A 24,599-nucleotide genomic window follows, 5' to 3' on the forward strand; every position below is an offset into this window, starting at 1 on the left:
AAATCCTCCCGTAATCCTTCTTTATGCATTTACTAATTTATCTTCAGATGTCTTTTAGGCCATACAATTCTCTACCTGTGATACCTGTACTCTAGAGGGGTAAATAACTTGCCTCTAAGTGTAGATGCACGATCTCCAGATCTCGCATGGTGCATGATGTAATTTATTGAGTTATTTCAGGGGTTGTTTAGCCACTGCTAATTTTTGTAACATAGAGGTGCAGATCTCTTGTCCAAGCCCTTCTGTAGTATGGAATCCCTGCTATCTACTTTGGTAATACCAGCAATGGTGCATATACATGAAGAAGTGCAAAGCTTCTTAAGTCTGAAAGCCTTAAAGAAGTCATACTCTCCTACCTTGATCCCCCGCAGCTGCTGTTCCGATGGCTCCTTATCCCTGAAAGAACTGCCTCTTAAGCCAGTCACTGACTGACAGGAAGCCACTGCAGACAGTTCTCGTAGGGATAACGTGCCATGTAAACCAGAAAGCAGCAGAGATAAGTGGAGTCTGAGAGCCGTCAGAACAGCAGACGTGGCGGATCTGGGTAGGTAAGTATCATGTGAAACAAGTCCCCAGGCAAAAATAAAAATGTCTTCCTAGAAAACCCTGTTAACCTTGCCACTATGGAAAATGCATATAAAGTACTGATGCCGTTTTCCTTGCTTTCCAGTCACAGAGCCCATGCTGTGCCAAATTACCCTACCACAGGCTTTTGGGTTTGCTAGGTGTTGCTCTGGGGCCAAGTGTTTGTCCTTCCTCTGAGTCATAGTAGGTAAAATGTATTTGTTACACTTTAAACCTCCTTTTCTTTCCCATGTGCAATTTAATCTAGACGCTCTCACTTTCAATAGTGAAATCTTGACTTCACCTACAAGTATTCTCCTTTATTCCAATACATATGTAAATAAACACATATGGATCCAATATGTCCACCCTCATTTATCCTTCCGACCCCCACCCCTTTTATTTTCTCATGGCGCAATTTTATCGACACTTACCACACATTCATAGGGAAAATTACTGACTGTTTGCAAACAAACTACTACCAAACCTACATTGTTATAAATTCCCACCATTGTATTGAATTTAAAACATTTTCTGGCCTTTGATTGATCGGGATAGGTCATCAATATCTGATTGATTGGGGATTGATGCAATTGCTACCCCCCCCCCCCCACCACCACCACCATCACTCCTATCAGCTGATTGGCCTTTTGCCAGAGCCATGACATCCACAAACACAGTTTGGTTCAATTCAAACCATGGAATTTCCATCTAGATTACGCTCGTTGCAGCGAATAGTGTCAGGACTTCTTCAGTGGCCTCCACCAGAAGATTAAACAATGCGACATGATCACAGTACAGTAGTACAATACAGTGCAATAGAAGAGAGACCCTACAGTACAATAGAAGAGAGACTGTCTACAATGAGACTGGGAAAAAATTAGGGAAAGTGCTCCACTCAACACACTCCCTTCCCCCAGACCGGCACACTGCGATTTGCGTCACGTCTGGTGTGTATATTAGTGAGTGTACGTCATGTGTAATTTCCTGAGAATGTGCGGAGTATGTGACGGTCTTGCTCTCGCATTAATGCACTGCAATATCATGTGCTACAGAAAGAGTAAGGATTGGCTAAGTTCTTAAACTCTGAGATCCCTACAAACATTCAGTATTGACATGAGCTGCACGTTGAATTATAATGTTTGTACATTTACCTTATAGGTAATCCTATAATGTGTGAGACACAAACTACTGCAAAGGGGAAAAAATGGAGCCAGTAAGGTTGCGACTTTCGTTTTTTGAAGGACTCTACAAATGCTGTTCCACTTAACAAATTAACCAATGTAATAACTCTGCAAAGCGAAGTCAAATGTAGAATTGACCTGTCCAATCTCCTAATTACCCTATGGTCAGATGTTTGTTCGGCTGACATCACGCTTGGCTTTACTGAACATGAATATGTCCTTTACGGGGAAAAAGGAGTAAGCTGTTGCCAGATACCTCTGGCAGCGGCTTTGTCCTTTGAGACTAAAGGAGATGTTACCCTTCATGACACCTCTGTCTACATTAGATGGTCGGCCAGTCCAACCAAAATGCATCTAATGTACATTAACTACTACTCCCATCATAAAACAGTGTGTGTGCCATGCTGGGAGTAGTAGTACCACCTAAAAAATAAAGAAAATATAGTGAAAAAAACACACACACTACATTTTTATTATTGTCGGCTACATTTTTAGTGCCCTGCCCGCCCACATAAATTTATCCTTGTTTAAAAATTAATACAAATTTTGTTATAAAAAAGATACATTTTGTTAAATACAATTTTTTCCATCACTACTGTATCTTTTTTATAAATTTTTTTTTTAATGGTACCCGCCAAAATGTTATAAAAAAAATGTATCTCCATCACTTTTTTTTGGCAGGCGGTCCAAAAGAGAATAAAAACCGCCTGCAAAAAAGTTAAGTTTTCTTGGCGTTTTTTTATTCCCATAGACTTCTATGGGATAAAAACGCCACAATTTCAGGGGAAAAAACGCTATAGGCTCAACAAAACAGCCAAGGAGCTGAAAAACGCCAAAAAAGAGTGAAAAAACGCCAAAAGGATAAAAAAAACGCCAAACTGAAAAACGCCAAATGGAAAAAGAATTTAGCGATTTCTCATTGATTTACAGCTAACATCTGGACTGTACCTGTATGCCCTGAGCCCTGTCCCGGAGTGAAAAAGGGGGTCACGCCGTGACCCCGCATCACGCCGTGACCCCGCATCACACCGGGTCGGTCCCAGCTGCTAACGATAGCCGGGACCCTGGGCTAACAGTGTGCGGCACCGATTGTTGTGCTGTGCGCTGTTAACCCTTCAGACGCGCGCGATCAAAGTTGACCGCCGCGTCTGAAAACGAAAGTAAACGCTTCCCAGCAGCTCAGTTGGGCTGATCGGGACATCACGATAAAATCGCGATGTTCCGATCAGCTGGGACGTAGGCGGAGGTCTCCTTACCTCTCTTCGCGGCGTCTGATCGTCGATTTATTGCTCCAAGCCTGAGCTACAGGATTGAGCAATCAAGCCCCTATCTGACTGATCCGTGCAAAGCTATGGCTTTGCAGGGATCAGCATAAGAGATCAGTGTGTGCAGTGTTATAGGTCCCTATGGGAGCTATAACACTGCAAAAAAAAAGTGAAAAAAAAAAGTTAACAAAGGTCATTTAACCCCTTCCCTAATAAAAGTTTGAATCACTCCCCTTTTCCCATAAAAAAAAAACTGTGTATATAAAAATTAACATATGTGGTATCCCGCGTGCGTAAATGTCCAAACTATAAAATTATATCTTTCATTAAACCGCTCGGTCAATGACGTACGCGCAAAAAATTCCAAAATAGCGTATTTTAAAAACCGATCAAAAAGTCCTATCAACACAAAAATGGTACCGATAAAAACTTCAGAACACGGCGCAAAAAATTAGCCCTCATACCAGCCCGTACGCGGAAAAATCCAATTTTAAACATATTAATTTTTCCTGAATGTAGTTATGATTTTTTTCAGAAGTGCGACAAAATCAAACCTATATAAGTAGGGTATCATTTTAACCGTATGGACCTACAGAATAAAGATAATGTGTAATTTTGACCAAAAAATGCATTGCGTAGAAACGAAAGCCCCCAAAAGTTGCAAAATGAAATAATTTTTTCTTTCTGTTTCGCCGTGGATTTTTTGGTAAGATGACTGTCACTGCAAAGTAGAATTGGTGGCGCAAAAAATAAGCCATCATATGGATTTTTAGGTGCAAAATTGAAAGCGTTATGATTTTTAGAAGGTGATGAGGAAAAAATTTTAATGCAAAAACGAAAAAACGCTGAGTCCTTAAGGGGTTAATGTAGGTTTAACCTGTGAAATGTAAAAATATGGAAGCAATTTTTAACAAACAGGAAATAGATTAGGGGTGATATGATCCTAAAACAGGCAGGGGCCAAATATAGTACCTATGCATGTAACCTGGCTTTACAAAGCGTTTTGCAACACATTCCCTCCTCCAAATATTCTCTGAGTAATCACAAAGCCATATGTTTTAGCACTTCATATGCTCCTATATACCCAGAATCTCCCATTGTTGTGATTTGCACTCTAGGTAGTGATCATGCATAGTATGAGTATTGTACATAAGGGTCACTCACATTTCATGGCTCTGACCATGTACGTCTGATATAAAATCCAGATCCCAACACCTAGTTCCAAGACCTGCAATAAAAGCTGCCCAGGTAATTTAATAGCAGCGCGCTCTTTCCATTTGGCACATTAAGGTCACGGTGCCTGGCGAGGAATGCTGCGTTATTTCAGTTTATGGCGACTCGTCGTCCTCCGAGGCATTTTTAAAGACGGTTTGCAGTATATCAGGAATTTGGAGGTGGTGTCACTGTTTCAGATGCTGAGAAGTATTACAGTTCTGCTGAACACACCATTCATGTACAGCCGGGACTCCACAAACAAGCCTTATCTGAGCCTGAGTGGACCTTTCCTATGATAAACACAGGTGTATAGCGTGAGAAAAAGAAGGTCATTCATTCATGGAAAGCCTGTGCCTGTCTATTAAGAAAAACACTGTAAAGTTACGATATTTTGGCACTGATAAATTGTTGGGATATGGGATTTTCCAGACTATTGGATTTCTAATGGTAATGATTCATAGCAGATGGCTCCAGCATTTGCAGAAATTCTCTCAGCCCCCCGTTTTTTGGCTTAATCTTAACCGTATATACTAAAGTATAAGCCGACCTGAATATAAGCAGAGGCCCCTAATTTCACCCCAAAAACCCAGGAAAAGTTATTGACTCGACTATAAGCCTATGGTGGGAAATACATCATCCCCCCCCCCCGTCATCATCCAGACCCCCGTCATTAACACCCCCATCTTCATCACCCTTTCATTATCACCCTCGTTATCATCACCCTGTCATTATCACCCTCGCCATTACCCCGTCATCATCACTCTGTCATCATCCCCCTCGTCATCCCCCCCCCGTCATCCCCCCCCCCCCCCCTTCATCATCACCGCCTGTCAATCCCTTCATCAGTGGTCTTCAACCTGTGGACCTCCAGATGTTGCAAAACTACAACTCCCAGCATGCCCGGACAGCCGATGGCTGGGAGTTGTAGTTTTGCAACATCTGGAGGTCCGCAGGTTGAAGACCACTGCGGCCTTCGTCATCATCCAGACCCCCCTTTAGTTTTCTACTCGCCTCACCTTGGTGGGAAGGAAGGGTGAGCTGTTTCGGCCCATCTATGCTGCAGGGACCGTCCGGTGGGGAGTGTTAGTCAATTCGGGCTGTCCACTTTCACCGGGAGGCCCTCTTCTCCGCTTCGGGCCGGCCCGGACTAGTGACGTTGCCTTGACGATGACGCACAGGGACGTTCATGCTCAGGGACGTCTGCTGCGTATGGACGTCCCTGTGCGTCGTCGTCAAGGCAACGTCACTAGTCCGGGCCGGCCCGCAGCGGAGAAGAGGGCCTCCCAGTGAAAATGGACAGCCCAGAATGACTAACCCTCCCCACCGGACGGTCCCTGCAGCATAGATGGCCCGGACCAGCTCACCCTTCCTTCCCACCGAGGGGAGTTGAGTAGAAAACTAAAGGGGGGTCTGGATGATAACTAAGGCCTGGGATTGACAGGCGGAGAGTTCACTTGTGTATAAGCCGAGGGGGGGCGTTTTCAGCACGAAAAATCGCACTGAAAAACTCTGCTTATACTCGAGTATATACGGTATAGTGCAGAATACGTAGCCTATACGTAGAAAGGATTACCATAGACCAATAGTGATAATACACTCAACAATCATCTTTAGTAAGGATAGCAATATTGTGAGACAGTTACAGTATAGCATAATATATGTCATCACAGAAAAAGAACATAACAAAAGGCTCATTCACAATATGGATTTTGCATCCTATTTCTTGGAAAATAGGATGCAGCAGCCTCCCTTAGTTCTCAATGGGATTCTGCTGCACTATTTACATTGAGGAATTCTGGAGTGGAAATTCCAGAACACAGACTCCGCCTGAAGATCTAACATGTTTATTTTTTCAGCGGAATCCACCCGGAAATGTATCACTGTCTATTGAGACGCTACATTTCTGAGTTGTTCTAGCCCTTGTTTTGGCATCAGCATCAGCTCCAGATGGAATATTGGCCTGAAATAGTTCATAGTGTAAATGCGCCCATAGAGTACCGGTAATAGTATTCAACAGAAGTATCAAACACCTATAGATACAAATCACAAATCTGGCATGCAAAGGAGTGAGAGTATGAGCAAGCTCACAGAATAGAAGAAGGTGGAAGAGCAACTTCATTGTTTTAGGACTTATGGTGAGAAAACAACTATGCCACATTAGGGAAAAGGTCTTTATTTTATTATGCGATTTTGTTTGGCTTAAACACGCCTGAAAAAACACCAGAAAAACTGCCACAGTTTTTCCCTGCGTTTTGGCGTTTTTTTCTGGCGTTTTTACCTTTGTGTGGAATTTGCCTTTTTTTGGCCCCTTTGGCATTTATTTTTACAAAATAGTTGGGTACCAAAAAAAAATTTAAAAAAAAAGGATGCAGTAGGAATGTAAAAAATTATTTTACTAAATGTTGATTTTTTTATAACAAAATGTAATACATTTTTTTATAAAGTGTGTGTGTTTAACTTTTTCTCTCTTTTTAAATTTTTTTTATGTAGTACTACTACTCCCAGCATGAAACACACTGTTCCATGATGGGAGTAGTAGTACCTGTACTATAGACATATCGCCCTGGATGTCAGTCTGACACCCAATGTGATCGTCCATTATATAGCAGAGATGGAGCGGATCTATACAACGCTCACATCTCTGCTCTGTACTCCGGCCAGTGATGTGAATAGAACATCATTCATATTTTCCGCCCAGAGCTGTGATTGGCCGGATGGCTGCAGCCAATCACAGCTCTGAGGAAAATATGAATGAGTGGCCAGAGTATAGTGCAGAGCAGAGATGTGAGCGATGTATACAGTCGCTCCATCTCTGCTATAGACAGGACGATCACAGCGGGTGTCAGTAGTGATACCTGCTGTGATATGTTCTTAACTGCAAGTACTACTACTCCCAACATGGAGCACACTCTGCTCCATGCTGGGAGCTGTAGTACCTGCATTAATAGACAGATCGCAGCGAGTGTAACTTCTGACACCTGTTGCGATCTGTCTATTAAAGCAGGTACTACAGCTCCCAGCATGGAGCAGAGTGTGCTCCATGTTAGGAGTAGTAGTACCTACAGTTAAGGAAAGATCACTGTGGATGTCACTCCTGACACCCACTGTGATCCTCCTGTATAATGTATGGATGCGGCGGACGCTCTTCTCTGGTCCCCTGCACTGCCGTATATATACACGCATTCATACATCTCACAGAGAGCTGTGATTGGCTGGAACCATCTGGCCAATCACAGCTCTCTGTGGGAAATATGAATAGGTGTATATATATGGCAGTGCAGGGGACCATAGAAGAGCGGCCACCACATCTATAAATTATACAGAAGGATCGCAACAGGCGATCTGTCTATTAGTACAGGTACGACTACTCCCATCATGGTACAGTGTGTTCCATGCTGGGAGTAGTAGTACTACCTTAAAAAATGTAAAAAAATACAAAAAAAAAGGGAAAAAGACACACACACACATTACATTTTTATTATTGTCGGCTACATTTTTAGTGTTTTACCCGACAACATAAATTGATCCCTGTTTAAAAATGAATTAACATTTCGTAATAAAAATGATAAATTTCATTAGGTACAATTTTTTCCATCTCTACTGTATCTTTTTTTTTTTTTTTTAATGGTACCCTACGAAATTTTAATAAAAAAAAGGTATCTCCATCACTTTTTTGGATCGCTAAAGTCCAAAAAAGAATAAAAAACGCCTGCAAAAACGCAAAATTTAATACCAACATGGCATTTTTCTCTTCCATAGACTTCTATGGGATGAAAACGCTACAATTTCAGGGCAAAACACGCCAAACTAGGTTTTGTTGGTGTTTTGAAAATCCAGCCTCTGAGCCCGAAATTTCTGAAAAACGGCAAAAGGATAAAAAAAAACGCCAAACTGAAAAACGCCAAGTGAATCTGGCATTTTGCAGTTTACTATTGACTTGCAGCTAACATCTGGACGCAGCGTTTTTTGGCTGAAAAAACGCAGTGCGGGAAAATTGGTGTTTTTTGCAGCGTTTTTGCAAATAAAAACCTCAGTGGAATTCCAGCCTAATACAGATACTAGTATCACCCCCTACTGCATAAAATGGACCCCAGTACCACCCCCACTGCATCACCCCCCCCCCACTGCATGTTGACCTCTGTATCACCCCTTACTGCATCATACAAACCCCAGTTTCACCCCCTACTGCATAATTTGGACCCCAGTATCCCCCCCCACCCTACTGAATCAACTGGAGGAACAGTGGTTGGGAAACACTGAGATAGACTTTAAAATATTATTGTTTGCTGTAACATATAGATGGAGCAATAGATAGAATGGATGGGTCCAAAGACAGATTTGTGGATGATTGACTACACAATTATATGGAAGGATGGGTAGGTGGAAAAATGGACAGACTGAAAAGCAGGTAGATGTATTGATAAATGGAAAAAGTGGTGTAGGGATGGATGGATGGACAGATAGCAAGAGGGGTAGATAAGTGAACAGATACCGTAAATTTTTTTTTTTACACTTTAGTGTTTTGCTTATTCGGACATACCAGGAAAATATATTTAATTTAAAAATTGTGAATCCTGAGAACTATAGTATGTTGTTTTCTTTTCTAGTATTTCAGACAGACAACATTTTTCAGTGCCGTTTTTTTGTTTCACTTAACTTTCCTACATAGCTGACATAATAGATCTTTAGGCACAAAATATTTTTACATTATTCTTTAGGATTTATAGCGGAAGAAATTGCCAAACAAACCCACACCGTGTTTGCAAAGTTCCAATTTCTCTAGTACAAGAGCAGGCGAGTTGCTAAGTGGTAGAAAAGCTATACTGTAAAAACATTGGGGGAAGCCCTGCTTAATAGACGTGCTCTGAGAGGGGAATGGAATAAAACTCAACACAAGTTTGCGGTTCCTGGCCCGGCACTTACATTTACCACATATGCTTTTATTGCTCCCAGCCAGCGAATGCTGCAGAATGGGCCTTGTATTTATAAGGTTTTGTTTTCTCTCTTTCCTTTTTGGCCTGGTGTAGAAAAACTATCCTTTAAACAGCTAGATGACAACCTATATGGCCACCATTTCAGCTTAGACAGAGATAGTCACCCTGCTTTCTTACACTGAGGAATTTACCTGCTATGTAGCCATACAGGAGCATGGGATATAATAATAAACTCTGCCAATTGGCATTAACATTTATTACATTAACAATTGGATCCAGCAGGTGCACTTAAAACTTCTTTATTGACTATATTATTTATTGAAAATATCGGTGCATTACAGAAGACCGACACATTTCTGGCTTAGGTACCCTTAATCATCAGCAAGTGACCTATGCGTCTCCGTGGTAACAGACAATAGTGTAGTCTGATCCTGCAGTTATAGTTGCCTTCATTTAACCCATTTTTTCAATTGTTGTTTTGTTTCCTGAATGCAAAATAAAGCAAATTTCTAAATAGTCCCCATTATAATTTTCATACTATTTAGCTATTACTCAGAGAAAGATATTTCTGCTCCTCTCAGTGTAAGGACTTGTTCACACTGCCACTGGACACCATCCTGTTCAGGGTCCGTTCAGTGTCAAACAAAGAGGGGACCCTTTCCGCAATGGACACCGCCAGGTCCGAACGAATAACATTGGCTTGAATGGGGTCCGTTGGGTGTCCAGTATTATAGGGGAGTTGAGTGGAGAATTAAAAATAGGGTTAAGGGACAAAGCTCCCTTTTAGTGAAGCCTAGCAGCAGTGTGAACCTAGCCTTAGAGAGAACAACAGAAGGGCATTGCTCTCCAGCTCTGATAGTAGATTGGGGAGAGAATCCTTGCACGGCATCTCACACAGGCTGAATAAAGAAAGAAAAACAAATACAAGGCAGTGTGCAGGAGAGAACCCTAAAGGCTGTGTACAGGTAGAGAGAGGCTGGTAGAGAGAGTGCATGGAGCGTTTGGTGTCTGCCGCTCCATACAGCTGGGAGAACCAAAGCCCCGTTCTTGAGATCACATGTATCCCAATTGTTGGACCCCTTCAATCAGATGCTTTTTCCCCTATACTGTCGATAGGGGGCAAGATTTTGGGGGGCTGGTTAACTCCTTTTAATATACTTCATAGGAGGTGGAGAGGATAGGCAACTACCCAACCATTAACTCCAATAAAATCATGATAGCAGAAGAACAGGAGCTGAACTTAACCCCAAAATAAAGGCACCAACCACAAAATATTTCAAAATAGTATCAAATTTTGTTAGTTTACATAAGAAATGTCAAAAAGCATGAGTAGGATCAAGGCACTTAACTAGACTTAATGCCTGAGACACACCACATTCATACCCCAATGCACGTTTCGCGTTCAGATGGCTTCTTCAGGGGGCGTGTTCTTTTGCCCTGATTAGACCATTTAAGGGCAAAACGCACGTTTGGGTTCGTATGTGGTGTGTCTCAGACATTGTACATGGCAGGTATTTTTTTCCTTTTTTTCCCTTTTCTCTGCCTTTTGAGTTTTATACTTTGTACTCGTGTAGGCATTTTTCCTTACTACTGTATTTTCATCCTGTTTTTTTTTTCCATCTCGTTATCTTAGTCACAGTATTTTTGTAATCTACCCAATGATAGGAGACACTTTATCTTCTTGCATTTAATATAAATGAATACATTTTTATAATATTTTTGTATATTATTTTTATGGTTGGCGCTAATATTTTTGGGGTTGAACTACCCAACCGTGGGAACTCCTTCTGACCAGGCCCCATTGCCCCTTCCTGGTTAGTATCGATTATATCAGATATGAGCTCACTTGCTTGTGTAACTCTACAGTATTCATACCTCACATAGATTATAATGTAGTGTGACAGCACATATCTGGCCAGCTCTGTGGGGGTGCCAGCAGTTCATTCAAGTCGGACACCTATTGCTTAGCCAGGTCATAGTAAATACCATTTTACCTCCTCAGTGACCCTATCAATACTTTGTAAGCTGTGTATATAAAACACTGATATTGTTTCTAACTCTATGGTCATTGCCCTTCCACATATAAACATGGAATTCTTCTATAAACGAACATTCCCTCAGCAGTTCCTGGTTTTTGCCACAGTAATTCTTCTACATTACAGCCTGATACAATGTGACGTGGGTGTGGAGCATATAAGAGGCCCTGCATCAGCTACAACCGGAGGGATTTCCCATTATACAGACCCTGAAGGCTTCACTTAGCAGCTTCTGGCAATGTCGTCAGCATATGTCCACTTCTGCGCCGTCACTTAATTCTTTTCTTAGCCTGTGTCCTTACCAACCTTTGTTTTTTGGGATATTATTTATGCCACTCCCTTCCTTCCTATTGAATTGGCATTTTTCTCTTCCCATGATTTTTTTTTTTGGAGACGTGAATCTTTGGGATATTTCCAGATCGAGTAGAAACTTGAGCCAGCCTATTATAATTTCCCTTAGATGGAAATAGTGGCTGAGAAATGCACAACGCTTCTGAAGAGGCCCCCATTTCACCTGTGATATTTGTTCTGGGGTATACGGACTTCTAAGAAGAATATAAAGAACAACAATAACATCAACTCCATACCATTAAAGATGCCGGAAGTCGGTCCCACATTTCTAGGAAGTCGTGTTAAGATGTTTGTGCTCAAAGTGCTTCCTCCTCCTCGTATTTTATTATATGAACACATAATAGGCGAGGACCTGCCAGCTTCATCCTTATTTGTGTTCTCCAGCCCAGATGAGAGGCCTTAGTAATCACCCAAAACGACAGCTACAGTGGGGAAGGCACGTAGGCAAGCTGTATAAGTATATACCAAGGGAGGAAAGTGCATGTAAAATATAACCTTTAAATGGGCACTGTCGGAATCAAAAACTTTTTATATGTTGTACATCTTGGCAAAATATCAAAGGGGTACTCCAGTGGAAAACTTTTTTTTTTTTTTATTATTATTATTAACTGGTGCCAGAAAGTTAAACAGATTTGTAAATTACTTCTATTTAAAAATCTTAATCCCTCCAGTACTTATCAGCTGTTGTATTCTCCAGAGGAAGCTCTTTTCTTCTTGACTTTCTTTTCTGTCTGACTACAGTGCTCTCTGCTGACACCTCTGTCCATTTCAGGAAATGTCCAGAGCAGGAGAGGTTTGCTATGGAGATTTTCTCCTGCTCTGGACAGTTCCTGACATGGACAGAGGTGTCAGCAGAGAGCACTGTGGTCAGACAGAAAAGAAAAACTCAACTTTCTCTGTAGTATACAGCAGCTGATAAGTACTGAAAGGAATAAGATTTTTATATAGAAGTCATTTACAAATCTGTTTGTTTAACTTTCTGGCACCAGTTGATTTAAAAAATATAGTTTTCAACCGAAGTACCCATTTAAGCTTTATAATATACTTCATAAAAAAAAAAATATATATATATATATATTTTTTTTTTTATAGAAATCATGGCTTATAAAAATAAAGGCACTAGGGGTCCCCATATTATCCAGAACATAATCCTGACCGGCTGGTTGGGAAACACTGCCCTAACACCTCTCCCTATTGTACCGTTCTTGGCAAGTGTTGCTTCACCCTCAAAAAGATGGCCCCATGCTGGGACCTGATTTTGCTTACACCCTAAAAAAAAATCTGACCATCTCTTTTTTTTTTTTCTTTCCTTTTTTCTTTTTTTACAGTAAGTTACTATAGATGGCATGTGGGAAGAAAGGGGGTTTATTGCTGTACTGGTTTTTAAGGTGCTATGCAAGCAGAAAGGAATACCACAACAGTATTACAGCAAGGAAGGGGTTACCTCACAAAAGCAGCACTGGCCTAAGGTCAACTGTTGCTGCTGATGATAATGATGACAAGCTACACTAAGGACAGCTGCCTAGAACTTTATGGGGGGTCAGAAATAAGAGGGAAGCATTGATGTACCTTTCATGTACAGTGTGAACCCCCTGGAGGATGCAGACAGGGTCAGCTTGCATTTACACATTCCAGGCTCTCTCCTGCACATTTCACTAGCTAAGAGCCGCTCTCACTTTCGCTTCTAGGAAGGTCAGGGTTTTTAGGGTGTAAGTAGGGTCAAGTTCCAGTGTGGGGACGTCCTTTTAATGGTAACCAAGAAGGGTTCAGTAGGAGTTGTTAGGGTAAGGCAGTTTTATCCCACTCTTCACAACTGTTGACACTGCCCCCACCTGGCCTTTGTCTACAATATAATGCTCAACAAGACCATATCTCATGTAAATAAATTATTTGTGTTTTAAATATTTTAGGGTCTCTTATATTACTTGATTTTGAGATTTTTTACGTTTTAATTAAAGGTTATATTTTACATGAACATTCCTTACTTCAGTGTATTATAGTTTCTGTGCCAATGTTTAATATATTTTTGGAGGAATATTGGAAGCGGCATCCTTTTAACCTCTACCGTATTGAACTACGTAGCAGCTTACAGCCTTCAGTAATATATGCAGAAAAAATGGTGTAGACACATGACAAGCATGACCGGTAGAGTCCTCCCTCCAGAAAATGTATTGAAATGACTCCCAATTACATGTTGTCCAGTATAGATACACTACATGATGTTATCTTAGAAATCCTATTACCGTTGTAAACACCTTTTTATATAAATTTTTAATGCACAAAACGTATTCAGTATTTCCAACCAAAGAGTTAAAAAGTTTTCCCTGTAAACTCTTGGACTTGAGCCTGATACCTGATCTTCGTATGGTCAACAGTTTAAAAGCCACTGGGTAGATTACCTTTCCAGTGCAAATATTGACAGGTGTGTGTATACATGAGGATAATGGTCCTTCAATTGTAGAGACCAAGAAGGTTATGAATCTTGTGGGTGGAACCTGTAAGGATGTAAACTAAAGCTGTATACTGTACTCCCCGACTGTGGTCACGTCAAGTGCGCACTTTATCTGTGATCATTGCTGCAGATCTGCATGCTACTTTTTAAAGGAAACCTTACATACTATACAGTTCAGTCTGCGGGCAGCATGTTATAGAGCAGGAGGAGCTGAGCAGATTGATATATAGATGTTTGGGGAACTTTTCAGAACAACTTGTCATTTATTCAGGTAAATCTCTGCTCATTCTGGGCTAAGTAGCTAAGTGGGCGGTCCTACTGAGTGATTGACAGCTATCTGTGTGAATGGAGTGAGAACTGGTTCTTTCTGGGCTAAGTTGTCAATTGGGCTGTCCGACTTAAAAAGACAACTGTCTAATATACACACATAGGGGGAGATTTATCAAAACCTGTGCAGAGGAAGAGTGGTGCAGTTGCCCATAGCAACCAATCAGATTGCTTCTTTCATTTTCCACAGGCCTCTAAAGAGGCCTGTGGAAAATGAAAGAAGCGATCTGATTGGTTGCTATGGGCAACTGCACCATTCTTCCTCTGCACAGGTTTTGATAAATCTCCCCCATAGACCTGTCAATTACTGAATAGGACGTGGAGGCAGAGGGGGCGAATCGCACTGCTTTGTGCGGGGGTCGACATGTTCCGTTCCTGGGGACTGCCGGGGTGCCAAGCAGGATAACCTTTGGATAGGGAATAAGTCTTCCTGCATCGGAGTACTCCAGTAATGTTAATAAAAGGAGTAATAGGTAGGAATATAGTTAGGGCGCGTGGATGATACAATAAAGTGTGTGTATACCTAATACACATTCCCTGACTGTATAATCTCACCCTTCACCTGATATTTACTCCCATTATTGAGATTAAAGGGTACCTCTCATCAAATAAACTTTTGATATATTTTAGATTAATGAATGTTGAATAACTTTCCAATAGCATGTTAATGAAAAATACGCTTCTTTCAATTGTATTTTCCCGATCAGTCCTGTCAGCAAGCATTTCTGACTCATGCTGGAGTCCTAAACACTCAGAGCTGCCAGCCTGCTTTGTTCACAGCCAAACAGGCTGTGAACAAAGCAGGCTGGCAGCTCTGAGTGTTCTCCTTTGTGAACAAAGCAGACTGGCAGCTCGTAGTGTTTAGGACTCCAGCAGGAGTCTGAAATGCTTGCTGCCAGGACTGGTAGGGAGACCCCTAGTGGTCATTTCTTCAAAGTGGAAAATTAAATAGAAAGAAGCATATTTTTTAATAACATGCAATTGTAAAGTTTTTCTGCATACATTAATCTATAATATATCAAAAGTTTTTTTGATGAGAAGTACCCTTTAAGTTTACCCATCTGACTGATTCCCTGATGTCTCAGGAATAGAAGGGCATATCAAAAAATGGTAAAATGGTGTGTGATCAGGGCACCCTAAGTTATTTCATCATAGTGCATTCACATTTTTTTGGGCTTGGCCCCAGCTCCTCTTTATAGTCAGAGGGTCTTCTGCTTTCCAGTAACAGTGCCTCTCTAGTCCGTGGGCTGTGTCTGCTTTGTATTGTGTGCTCCTAAGCTGTCACCATCCAGGCTTTTTTTAGCATATACTATGTCTACGTGCTAACCACTGATTGGCTTGTTGTGTGAGTCACATGCACTGTGGATAAGTTAAACATCGTGATTGGTCTACAAACTCCACCCCATAGACTTTATAAATGGTAAACACACCCCTTTGACCCCCAACGCTGCAAAAATCTGTAAAAATAATGGAATTTGTTTCCATTGTTTTTCAGCAGTCATAATAATAATAATAATATTAATATAATTAGAGATGAGAGAACTTACAGTAATTCGATTTGTCACGAACTTCTCGGCTCGGCGGTTGCTGACTTTATCCTGCATAAATTAGTTCAGCTTTCAGGTGCTCCGGTGGGCTGGAGACTGTTTCCTAGGACTGTATCCACCTTTTTTCAGCCCACCGGAGCACCTGAAAGCTGAACTTATTTATGCAGGATAAAGTCAGCAACCGCCGAGCCGAGAAGTTTGTGACAAATCGAATTACTGTAAGTTCGCTCATCTCTAAATATAATCTAAGTATGTACCAAAATATTGTTTGAATAATGTTCTCTGTTCTTATATTTTTTGCATAAGGTGGTGTGAACATAGCCTTAACTGTATTTTCATGAGCATTGTGGTGTATTATGTTTAGACCAGTGTTTCCCAACCGGGCATGCTGGGAGGTGTAGTTTTGCAACAGCTGGAGGCACCCTGATTGGGAAACACTGTTTTAGACTGTAATATCTTTCTGTACAGTTCCTTTTGCATGACAACATTTTTATATGTTCATTTAATGTATGCTGCTTGAAATCTCCCAGCACATACAATAAACATTTCCATTGGACCCCATAAAAGAATGTACTTTTGGCATGTTCTGGGCCGTTATGTATCGGCATTCATGTTAATTGTGTTTTTTTTTTTTTTTTGTTTCTCTCCAGTCTGCAGCCCATTTGCCGGAAATACCTCAGGACACCGTACATGAATGTAAGGAGAGGCTGGAGCAGAGTCCCTGCAGGGAGCTTTTTAAAGACTGCACTAGGTAAGCATGGGCATGGACGGATTTTAATTATTTGATTTTTTTGTTTTTAGATTTTTTTCTGTTAGGCATGGTAGTCATAAAACCAATTAAAAAACTACAAAAATAAAAAAAAATTACCTCTCCAGATGGTGCACAGTTAGGGTATAGTTATGGAATCTTTGACAGATCCGGTTAAACCAGCAGCTCTGTAGCATATAAAAATGTAATTCTAATGTTTCATATGTTCTGACGTGTACATTCTAGAGATTTACTATGGTGGGAGAAATAAATCATCCTGTATGACGCCACTACATGTCAAGGAATGAGGCTTGTACACTAGAAATGTTACTCTCCCACCCAGCATGTGCTTCTGAGGTCTGTTTTTCCGAAACAGCAGATGTGAAAATATTTGGCTATGCTGACACATCTGGAAATGACCTAAGACCTTTACCGTAGTGATTCTTCCATCTACATGGTGATGAGGATGATTTTCACTTCTGGGATTGAAAAAATAAGTGAGTATTGCATAATCCTTTGCTCAGTGATCAGTGTATGGGGTATGAATTCCTAGAACTGGGCAGTTTCCTTCTTACGAACAGGACAGCCTTATATTTCTTTAGATGTGGCGCTTTCAGAAATCGGCACCAGCAAGATGGCACACATTATTGTTCTTGCAAAATGTCTGCAGCCTCCTCTTGTCCCTGCAGAGGACGTGCAGCCTCCTCTTGTCCCTGCGGAGGACGTGCAGCCTCCTCTTGTCCCTGCGGAGGACGTGCAGCCTCCTCTTGTCCCTGCGGAGGACGTGCAGCCTCCTCTTGTCCCTGCGGAGGACGTGCAGCCTCCTCTTGTCCCTGCGGAGGACGTGCAGCCTCCTCTTGTCCCTGCGGAGGACGTGCAGCCTCCTCTTGTCCCTGCGGAGGACGTGCAGCCTCCTCTTGTCCCTGCGGAGGACGTGCAGCCTCCTCTTGTCCCTGCGGAGGACGTGCAGCCTCCTCTTGTCCCTGCGGAGGACGTGCAGCCTCCTCTTGTCCCTGCGGAGGACGTGCAGCCTCCTCTTGTCCCTGCGGAGGACGTGCAGCCTCCTCTTGTCCCTGCGGAGGACGTGCAGCCTCCTCTTGTCCCTGCGGAGGACGTGCAGCCTCCTCTTGTCCCTGCGGAGGCCAAGCAGCCTCCTCTTGTCCCTGCGGAGGACGTGCAGCCTCCTCTTGTTCCTGCGGAGGACGTGCAGCCGCCTCTTGTTCCTGCGGAGGACGTGCAGCCTCCTCTTGTCCCTGCGGAGGACGTGCAGCCTCCTCTTGTCCCTGCGGAGGACGTGCAGCCTCCTCTTGTCCCTGCGGAGGACATGCAGCCGCCTCTTGTCCCTGCGGAGGACGTGCAGCCTCCTCTTGTCCCTGCGGAGGACGTGCAGCCTATTCCAGTTCTTGCTTAGTATTTGCTGCCCTTCCTGTTCCGTGACGAGTGCAAGCTGCCCCCTCTTGTTCATGTAGAATAATTGACCCCATTCCTGTTCCTTCATTACATTTGATGTTCCTATAGTGTGTGGTGACCCCTTATATTATTGGGGCATTATTGAGACCAGAACTGATAAATGCCCCACCTGGTATGCTACCTTTACTTCATTTGGCTAGTTCTGCTCTGCATCATGCCAAGAGAGTGTATAGCTTATCTCATGTAATATCCAAAATGACTTTTGGGACAATAACAATCTCTCGAATCTGCTTGTAGGTCTGTGTACTACATTCATACTGTTGGCGATATGTATGACCTAAATGTATTTCTCTCATTTGCGCAATTACTAGTATGAGGTCTCCCGGACTCACTTCTTTAAATATTTGCAACTCCATTGTATACTAATCTTATTTCCCTAATGCTGGAGGGAATTCCTTTATCTCCTCCTTTCGGCCCATTTTTCTCTCCCAGGGTCCACAGTGAATCAATCCTATGTAACCCCCCCCCTATAAGGTTGTACTGCATGTACCATCGCCTTTCCTCAGATTTCCTTCAATGTAGGGCCCCTAGTGCAGATTTTATCCACTTGATTTGGGCATGTCCCCTCATACACGACTTCTGGAATGATGTGTTATCTTACCCCTCTTTCTTGCTAGGGGTTCCTGTACCATGGAGGTTTGCCTCTTTTGACTCCTTGGATGAGGATCTCTGGCACACACTCCTTTTTCCTGTGAGAAACTCTTTCTCGCACAAAACGCCATTGTTTTGAGATGGCAGATTAGCTCCCTTCAGTTGCACTTTGAAAAATGGCTAGTTGATGTGGTTATTCAATTTGAAAAAGTTATTTGTCAGGTATTGCCCTCAGAAGTTCTGCTCAGATACCTTAAAGTGGTAATGCCTCTGTAGAGTGTTGTGTGTTTAGTTGGATTAATATTTGGGTGAACATCCTATGGACTGTAGCTTATGGAGCTTTGTTGAGTTATATTTTTTAATGTATTACCTTGTTACTACTGCTAATAATGCTTTCATCTATCTAGCTTTTATATTCCTTATGATATTATTGCTGATATGTGCTGAACAGTTTCAATGTCAATAAAACGATTAAAAAAAAAAAGCATTGATGTTAAACTTTTTTCTGTCCGTTTACAGCAAGTATTTGTAATGCATAGTTGTAGTTTTGGTTACTGGGATGCTTTTACGTAGAGACAATTGATGGCTTTTTGTACGTATCAACCATCTGCTTCCCTTCTTTTTTACATTTTTGTCTCTTCTTAGGGAATTTGTGTACATAGTTTTAGTTTAGTTTTCTCAATGCAGATGGTTTTGTTTATTTCCTTTTTTAGTCTGGTTTCATCATTGTGGTCCAGCCACTCCTCTCTTTCCATGATGTTATGGAATTTTGTACTACATATTTAAAATGCCAGAGATACCGTATTTTTTTCTTAGAAAAAGTGGGAACAAATTCTTTAACCTGCGACCCCCAAGCTGTTGTGAAAGTACAACTTCCAACATGTCCTGACAGGGTATGCTGGAAATTGTAGTTAGACTACAGCTGGGTAGTCACTCGTTGGGCATCATTGATGTATGGCAGGGTTTCTGAACTTTAGATGTCTTTGGCTGTAAGGGCATGGTGGGAGTTACAGTTGTGCAACTTCTGGTGAACCGCAGGTTTGGGAAACACTGCCATAGATGGTAGGAGTGACATTTTACACTATGATTTCTGAGCCCCAGGCTTTCTCCACTTAGGGTGGGTCATACAGGTTGCATAACAAGTAGGGGGCAGCAAGGAGCTGATGTAATATACAACTGAGTGTCACTGTAAGTGAAGGGTTATCACTTAGGTTTAAACACACATGGATATCAGGATCACCTTAAACAAGTGATGTAATTGTTTGAAATGTGTGTACATTGTGGAAAGATGTGACTTTTAATCCAGAAAATCTGCGAGAATCTGGCATTAGTCAAAGATCTTTATGGGTTATCAAATTTTGAGGCTAAAGTAAGAAAAGCAGATCAATGAAGTCCACATATCAAATAATCTTTGGAGGAACAAAGAGGCAAAAACAATTTTAGTGTCAAAAAGAGAAATTTATTGAAAAGCACAAGAATTGCATACAAATAAGTGCAGTGTAATACAAATGCGTACAGCATAGAAACAAAAACTGTAAAACATAGGTCATGGACCGGATCATTAGGCCAGGGAAGGTCGGGGGGGGGGTGGTAGTTAGGGGAGGCATTTGACACTGTCATAGCACTATTACCTAGCCAGGAGAGGACATAGGGAGCATAGAACTCACAGGGAAAGATAAGACATATCGGGAGCATGTAGATATGTGATCCAAGGCTGCCAAGTCTTATCAAATTGTGCCATCTCGTCATTCCTAAGGGCATTTAACTTTTTTGACACCATAATATGATTAACTCTCGTAATTACCATAGGCACGGACAGGACAGCTGAACGCCATTTTGAGGTGACATGGATACGAGCTGCTAATAGAATAAATTGTGCAAGGTAGAAATTTGCTAGAGACATAAGCTCAAGTGTCATGCCCAATAAACAAATAGCAGGGGTAGGAGAACAGGGGGTGTCCGTGGAAATAAGGTCAGTGACCCTGTGCCAAAAAACAACTGTGCGCGGACACGTCCACCAAATATGGAGCATGGAACCAATATCTTGGCAACCACGAAAACCAAGAGGGCAGACAGTAGGGTAGATAGCATGAAGGTGCATGGGTACATAATGTGTTCTATGTAGAATCTTGAGAGCTGTTTTAGTCAGGGTGACTTGCTAGCTACCTCTACTCAACTGGGCACAACAGGAGTGCCATTCGGAAGAGTTAGAGATATTTGGAGGTCCTTTTCCCATCGAACCATAAAAGGTAATTTCTTATCGGAGGGGGGACACAGTTCAGAACTGAATAGATAAGCAAGAGAGAGCTGGGGCGTAGAGGATAGTAGAGCGCCATAGATTCAAAAAACATAGTCTACTGCAGTGGAGGGAGATAGCATAGATCGAAGAAAAGAGAAGATTTGGGAAATTCAGCCACAGCCGGAGGGTCAAAGCAAGATATTAACAAATCCCTAGTCATAGGTTTTTTCCCCTGAGAGGAAACTATGGACAGAGGTAAGGCGTTGCTCAATCCACCAACGGAAATTTACAGGGGATAGACCCGGGGGGAAAGAGGGGTTTCAGAAGATGGGGGTGACAGGAGCTATAGGGGACTGAAGAGGGGTCTTGAAATGTACTGACCGCCAGATGAGCAGGGAGTGAAGAGATAAGGAAACAAACGGAGGAACAAAGGAGGAAATCGTGCCCAAGTGCCACACCAGAGGATGAAGTATAAGGGGACAGAAGGCCATTTTCAAGATTAACCCAACGGGGGAAAGTAAAAGGAGCGTTACACAACAGCAATTGAGCCAGTCTAGCAGTCCTATAATAGAGAAGAAAGTTAGGGACTGAAAGACCGCCCACACTCTTGTGATAGTACATAATGGAATGGGGAATTCGAGGATGAAGGTCTCGCCAGATGAATCGAAAAACATCCGCTTGTAAGGCTTTCAATTCCGCCATACGGAATGGAATAGGCAGCATGCAGTACAGATACAGAAGTTTAGGCAATACCACCATCTTAACAGAATGGAGGCGACCCAGCCATGTAATGTGGGGTAGGTTCCCTCTGGCGAGATCATCTTGGATAGATTTAAAGAGAGGAGGATAATTAAGACTGTATAGAGAAGAAGGAAGTGCGATGCCTAGATTAGGAAGATGAGGAGAAGAAGAGGGACGAATAGAAAAGTTAAGATGGACCAGGTTAGAGACAGAGGCAGGAGTGTTAAAAGAACAGGATCTCCAATTTGTTCCTATTGACTACCAGGCCCAAGATGGCAGAAAAACAGTCTAGGATAGTAAACTTGTTAGGGAGAGAGACTAGGGGGTTGGTGAGTGTAAGTAAAAAGTCATCAGCAAAAAGATTGACCTTATTGGTAGACCCAGCAACAGATACACTTGAGACCTCCTGGGAGGAGCGAAGGAGACTTGCCATTGGCTCCATAGCCAATGTAAATCAAGCCAGTGATAAAGGACACTCCTGGCGAGTCCCCCTCTCTATAGGAATCTGGGTAGGAGATGGGGAGGGAAGCTTAAGGTAACACGCCAAACAAATAACGCCATGAAAGTGAGTCAAAGGCCTTTTCTATATCGAGGCTTAACAAAGTCAGGGGGGTGGGATGTTACGGAAGCCCAGTTGATAATGTCTAAAACCTTCCGTATATTGTCGGGGGCTTGGCGGCTGGGGATAAACCCCACCTGGTCGTTATGGATAAGGCGCGGAAGGAGAGAATTCAACCTACTGGCCAAAATAGAAGTAAAAATCTTCGTATCTGAGTTAATAAGAGAGATCGGGCGATAATTAGAGGGGAGGAGAGGATCTTTGTTAGGCTTAGGGATGACTAAAATAGAAGTGTGTAGAAATTCTGGGGGCAGAGGGGCACCAGAAAGAAGGTTATTACAGAGGGAGGTGAGAAGAGGGATAAGAAGGGCGCAACATTTTTTAAAATACAAGGCAGAGAAGCTGTCTGGGCCTGAAGGTTTGCTTAATTTCAAGCAGGAGATAGCCTGGTCAACTTCCTCAGAAGAGATAGGAAGATTTAGAGAATCTCTATCCGAGGAAGAGAGGGAAGGTAGAGAGACAGAGATCGGAGAAAGGCATCTATCGAGGACAGAGTAGGGGGTGGAGAGCATTCCTTATAGAGAGCTCATGTATCTGAAAAGGGTGAGAGGTCAGGACTCCCGGTTTAAGGTAATGCTGTGGACCTTATTGAGCCGTTGCCTCTGTCTCAACATGGATGCTAGAAGTCTGTCGGGTTATATTTGCCCATTAATATGTAGCTTGAGTCCAGCGTAATGCTTATTCTGTTCTATCCGAGAGGACCGCATCCAATTGCAATCTAGTAGAGCGAAGTGCATGGTAAAAATACGGGGTAGGGTTAAGATGATGAGCCGTCAACAGCCTAGCTAGCTGAAATTCCAACATTGATTACGCCTTCATCCTTTCCCGCTTGAGACCAGAGGCAAGGGCAAAAAGTCTGGATCAGCATCTGGAGTTTCATTAGCAATGAAAAAGGAAGAAAGTTTGGTCTCGATCTGGGATCACAGGTGGGGTCGACAGAGTAGCGACTCATTGAGGCGCCATGTAAATGGGGTATTGCAGCGGACCCCAAAATTGAAACGTGCAAAAACCAGAACACAACAGATAATAACACTGAGATACCACAGGGTGGCGGACAGTGAGGGCCCCAAGGGCAAAAAAGACCTTTGTGTCCTACAACACCCCACATATGAGGGCAACATGGTAATCCAACCTGCCAGAGCACCTACAACGGGAGGCGAAGGATAAGAATGGCAAGAGAAAACTAAAGACATATGTACATCGCAATGAGCATAATGGAAAAAATAATAGAGGAACAGGCCTCCAGTAAAGAAAAACAAGAAGACCCAGCATAGAACAGCAACAGGAGCTGGGTACAATTTACAGGTCCCGGTGACAGTCAGTTAGCAAGAGGATTAACAGAAACAGGACCAGGCAGGGACCAGAAGTGTAGAACTAATCATACCGGGTTCTGTTGGTGGGTACGGTGTCATCTAAGAGGATAGTCCACACGTTGCCAGAATCTCTTGAGCCTGGGCTGACGAGCAGATAGAGGAACACTTGGTCTTCAAACTTTATATTTTCCAGGTTAAGGGCTTCAGATGGAGTGTGTACAGTATAGAAATTAGATTTAAAGGGGTATTCCAGGCCAAAACTTTTTTTTATATATCAACTGGCTCCGGAAAGTTAAACAGATTTGTAAATTACTTCTATTAAAAAATCTTAATCCTTCCAATAGTTATTAGCTTCTGAAGTTGAGTTGTTTTTTTCTGTCTAACTGCTTTTTGTTGACTCACGTCCCGGGAGCTGTGCAGTACCTATGGGGATATTCTCCCATCATGCACAGCTATCGTGACGTGACAACCTCATTGAGCAGTTAGACAGAAAACTTCAGAAGCTAATAACTATTGGAAGGATTAAGATTTTTTAATAGAAGTAATTTACAAATCTGTTTAACTTTCCGGAGCCAGTTGATATATATATATATAAAAAAAAGGTTTTGCACTGGAAAAGTTCCGTGACCGCATCAGGCAGGTCAGTGGTAGACTCAGGTAAGCCCCTAATTCTAATGTTAGCCCTCCAGGACCTATTCTCGAGGTCCTCTATTTTCAATTCTAGGAGGTCCAACCGGTCTGCATGCTCATTCATAGATTGACGATCAGAGTCCAGGGCCTCCGCTATATCATCAGTGTGCAGCTCCAGGTCAGAAACGCGCTGGTCCAGTTCACTTACTTGTTTGATAATATCAGTGACAGCTTGGGCTAGTTCAGTCCAGAACATGTGCTGGATAGAGCAGAATAAATCAGCTGGGTTAAGCTGAGTCTGCAATGCACTCTGTGGGCTCCGGGCTGGGAGCGTGCGCGGAGGTCGGCGCCATCTTGGATCTCCCACTTGATC

General features: G+C 42.4%; 1 protein-coding gene across 12 annotated transcripts in view; it reads left to right on the forward strand.

Annotated features, from left to right (window-relative positions):
• GRK4 (G protein-coupled receptor kinase 4) overlaps window positions 1–24,599 on the forward strand; it is a 304,831-nt gene that overhangs the window by 227,359 nt on the left and 52,873 nt on the right. For 11 of the 12 annotated variants that reach the window (XM_056555006.1, XM_056555016.1, XM_056555011.1 and 8 more), the window contains one exon: window positions 16,526–16,626. In XM_056555006.1, coding sequence (XP_056410981.1) covers window positions 16,526–16,626 — 101 coding nt within the window. Of the gene's footprint in view, window positions 1–14,767; window positions 14,802–16,525; window positions 16,627–24,599 lie in introns of those variants that run through there. The other variant, XM_056555017.1, reaches the window with a different exon arrangement.

The sequence above is a fragment of the Hyla sarda genome, chromosome 1 (genome assembly GCF_029499605.1).
Source record: "Hyla sarda isolate aHylSar1 chromosome 1, aHylSar1.hap1, whole genome shotgun sequence".
NCBI lineage: Eukaryota > Metazoa > Chordata > Amphibia > Anura > Hylidae > Hyla > Hyla sarda.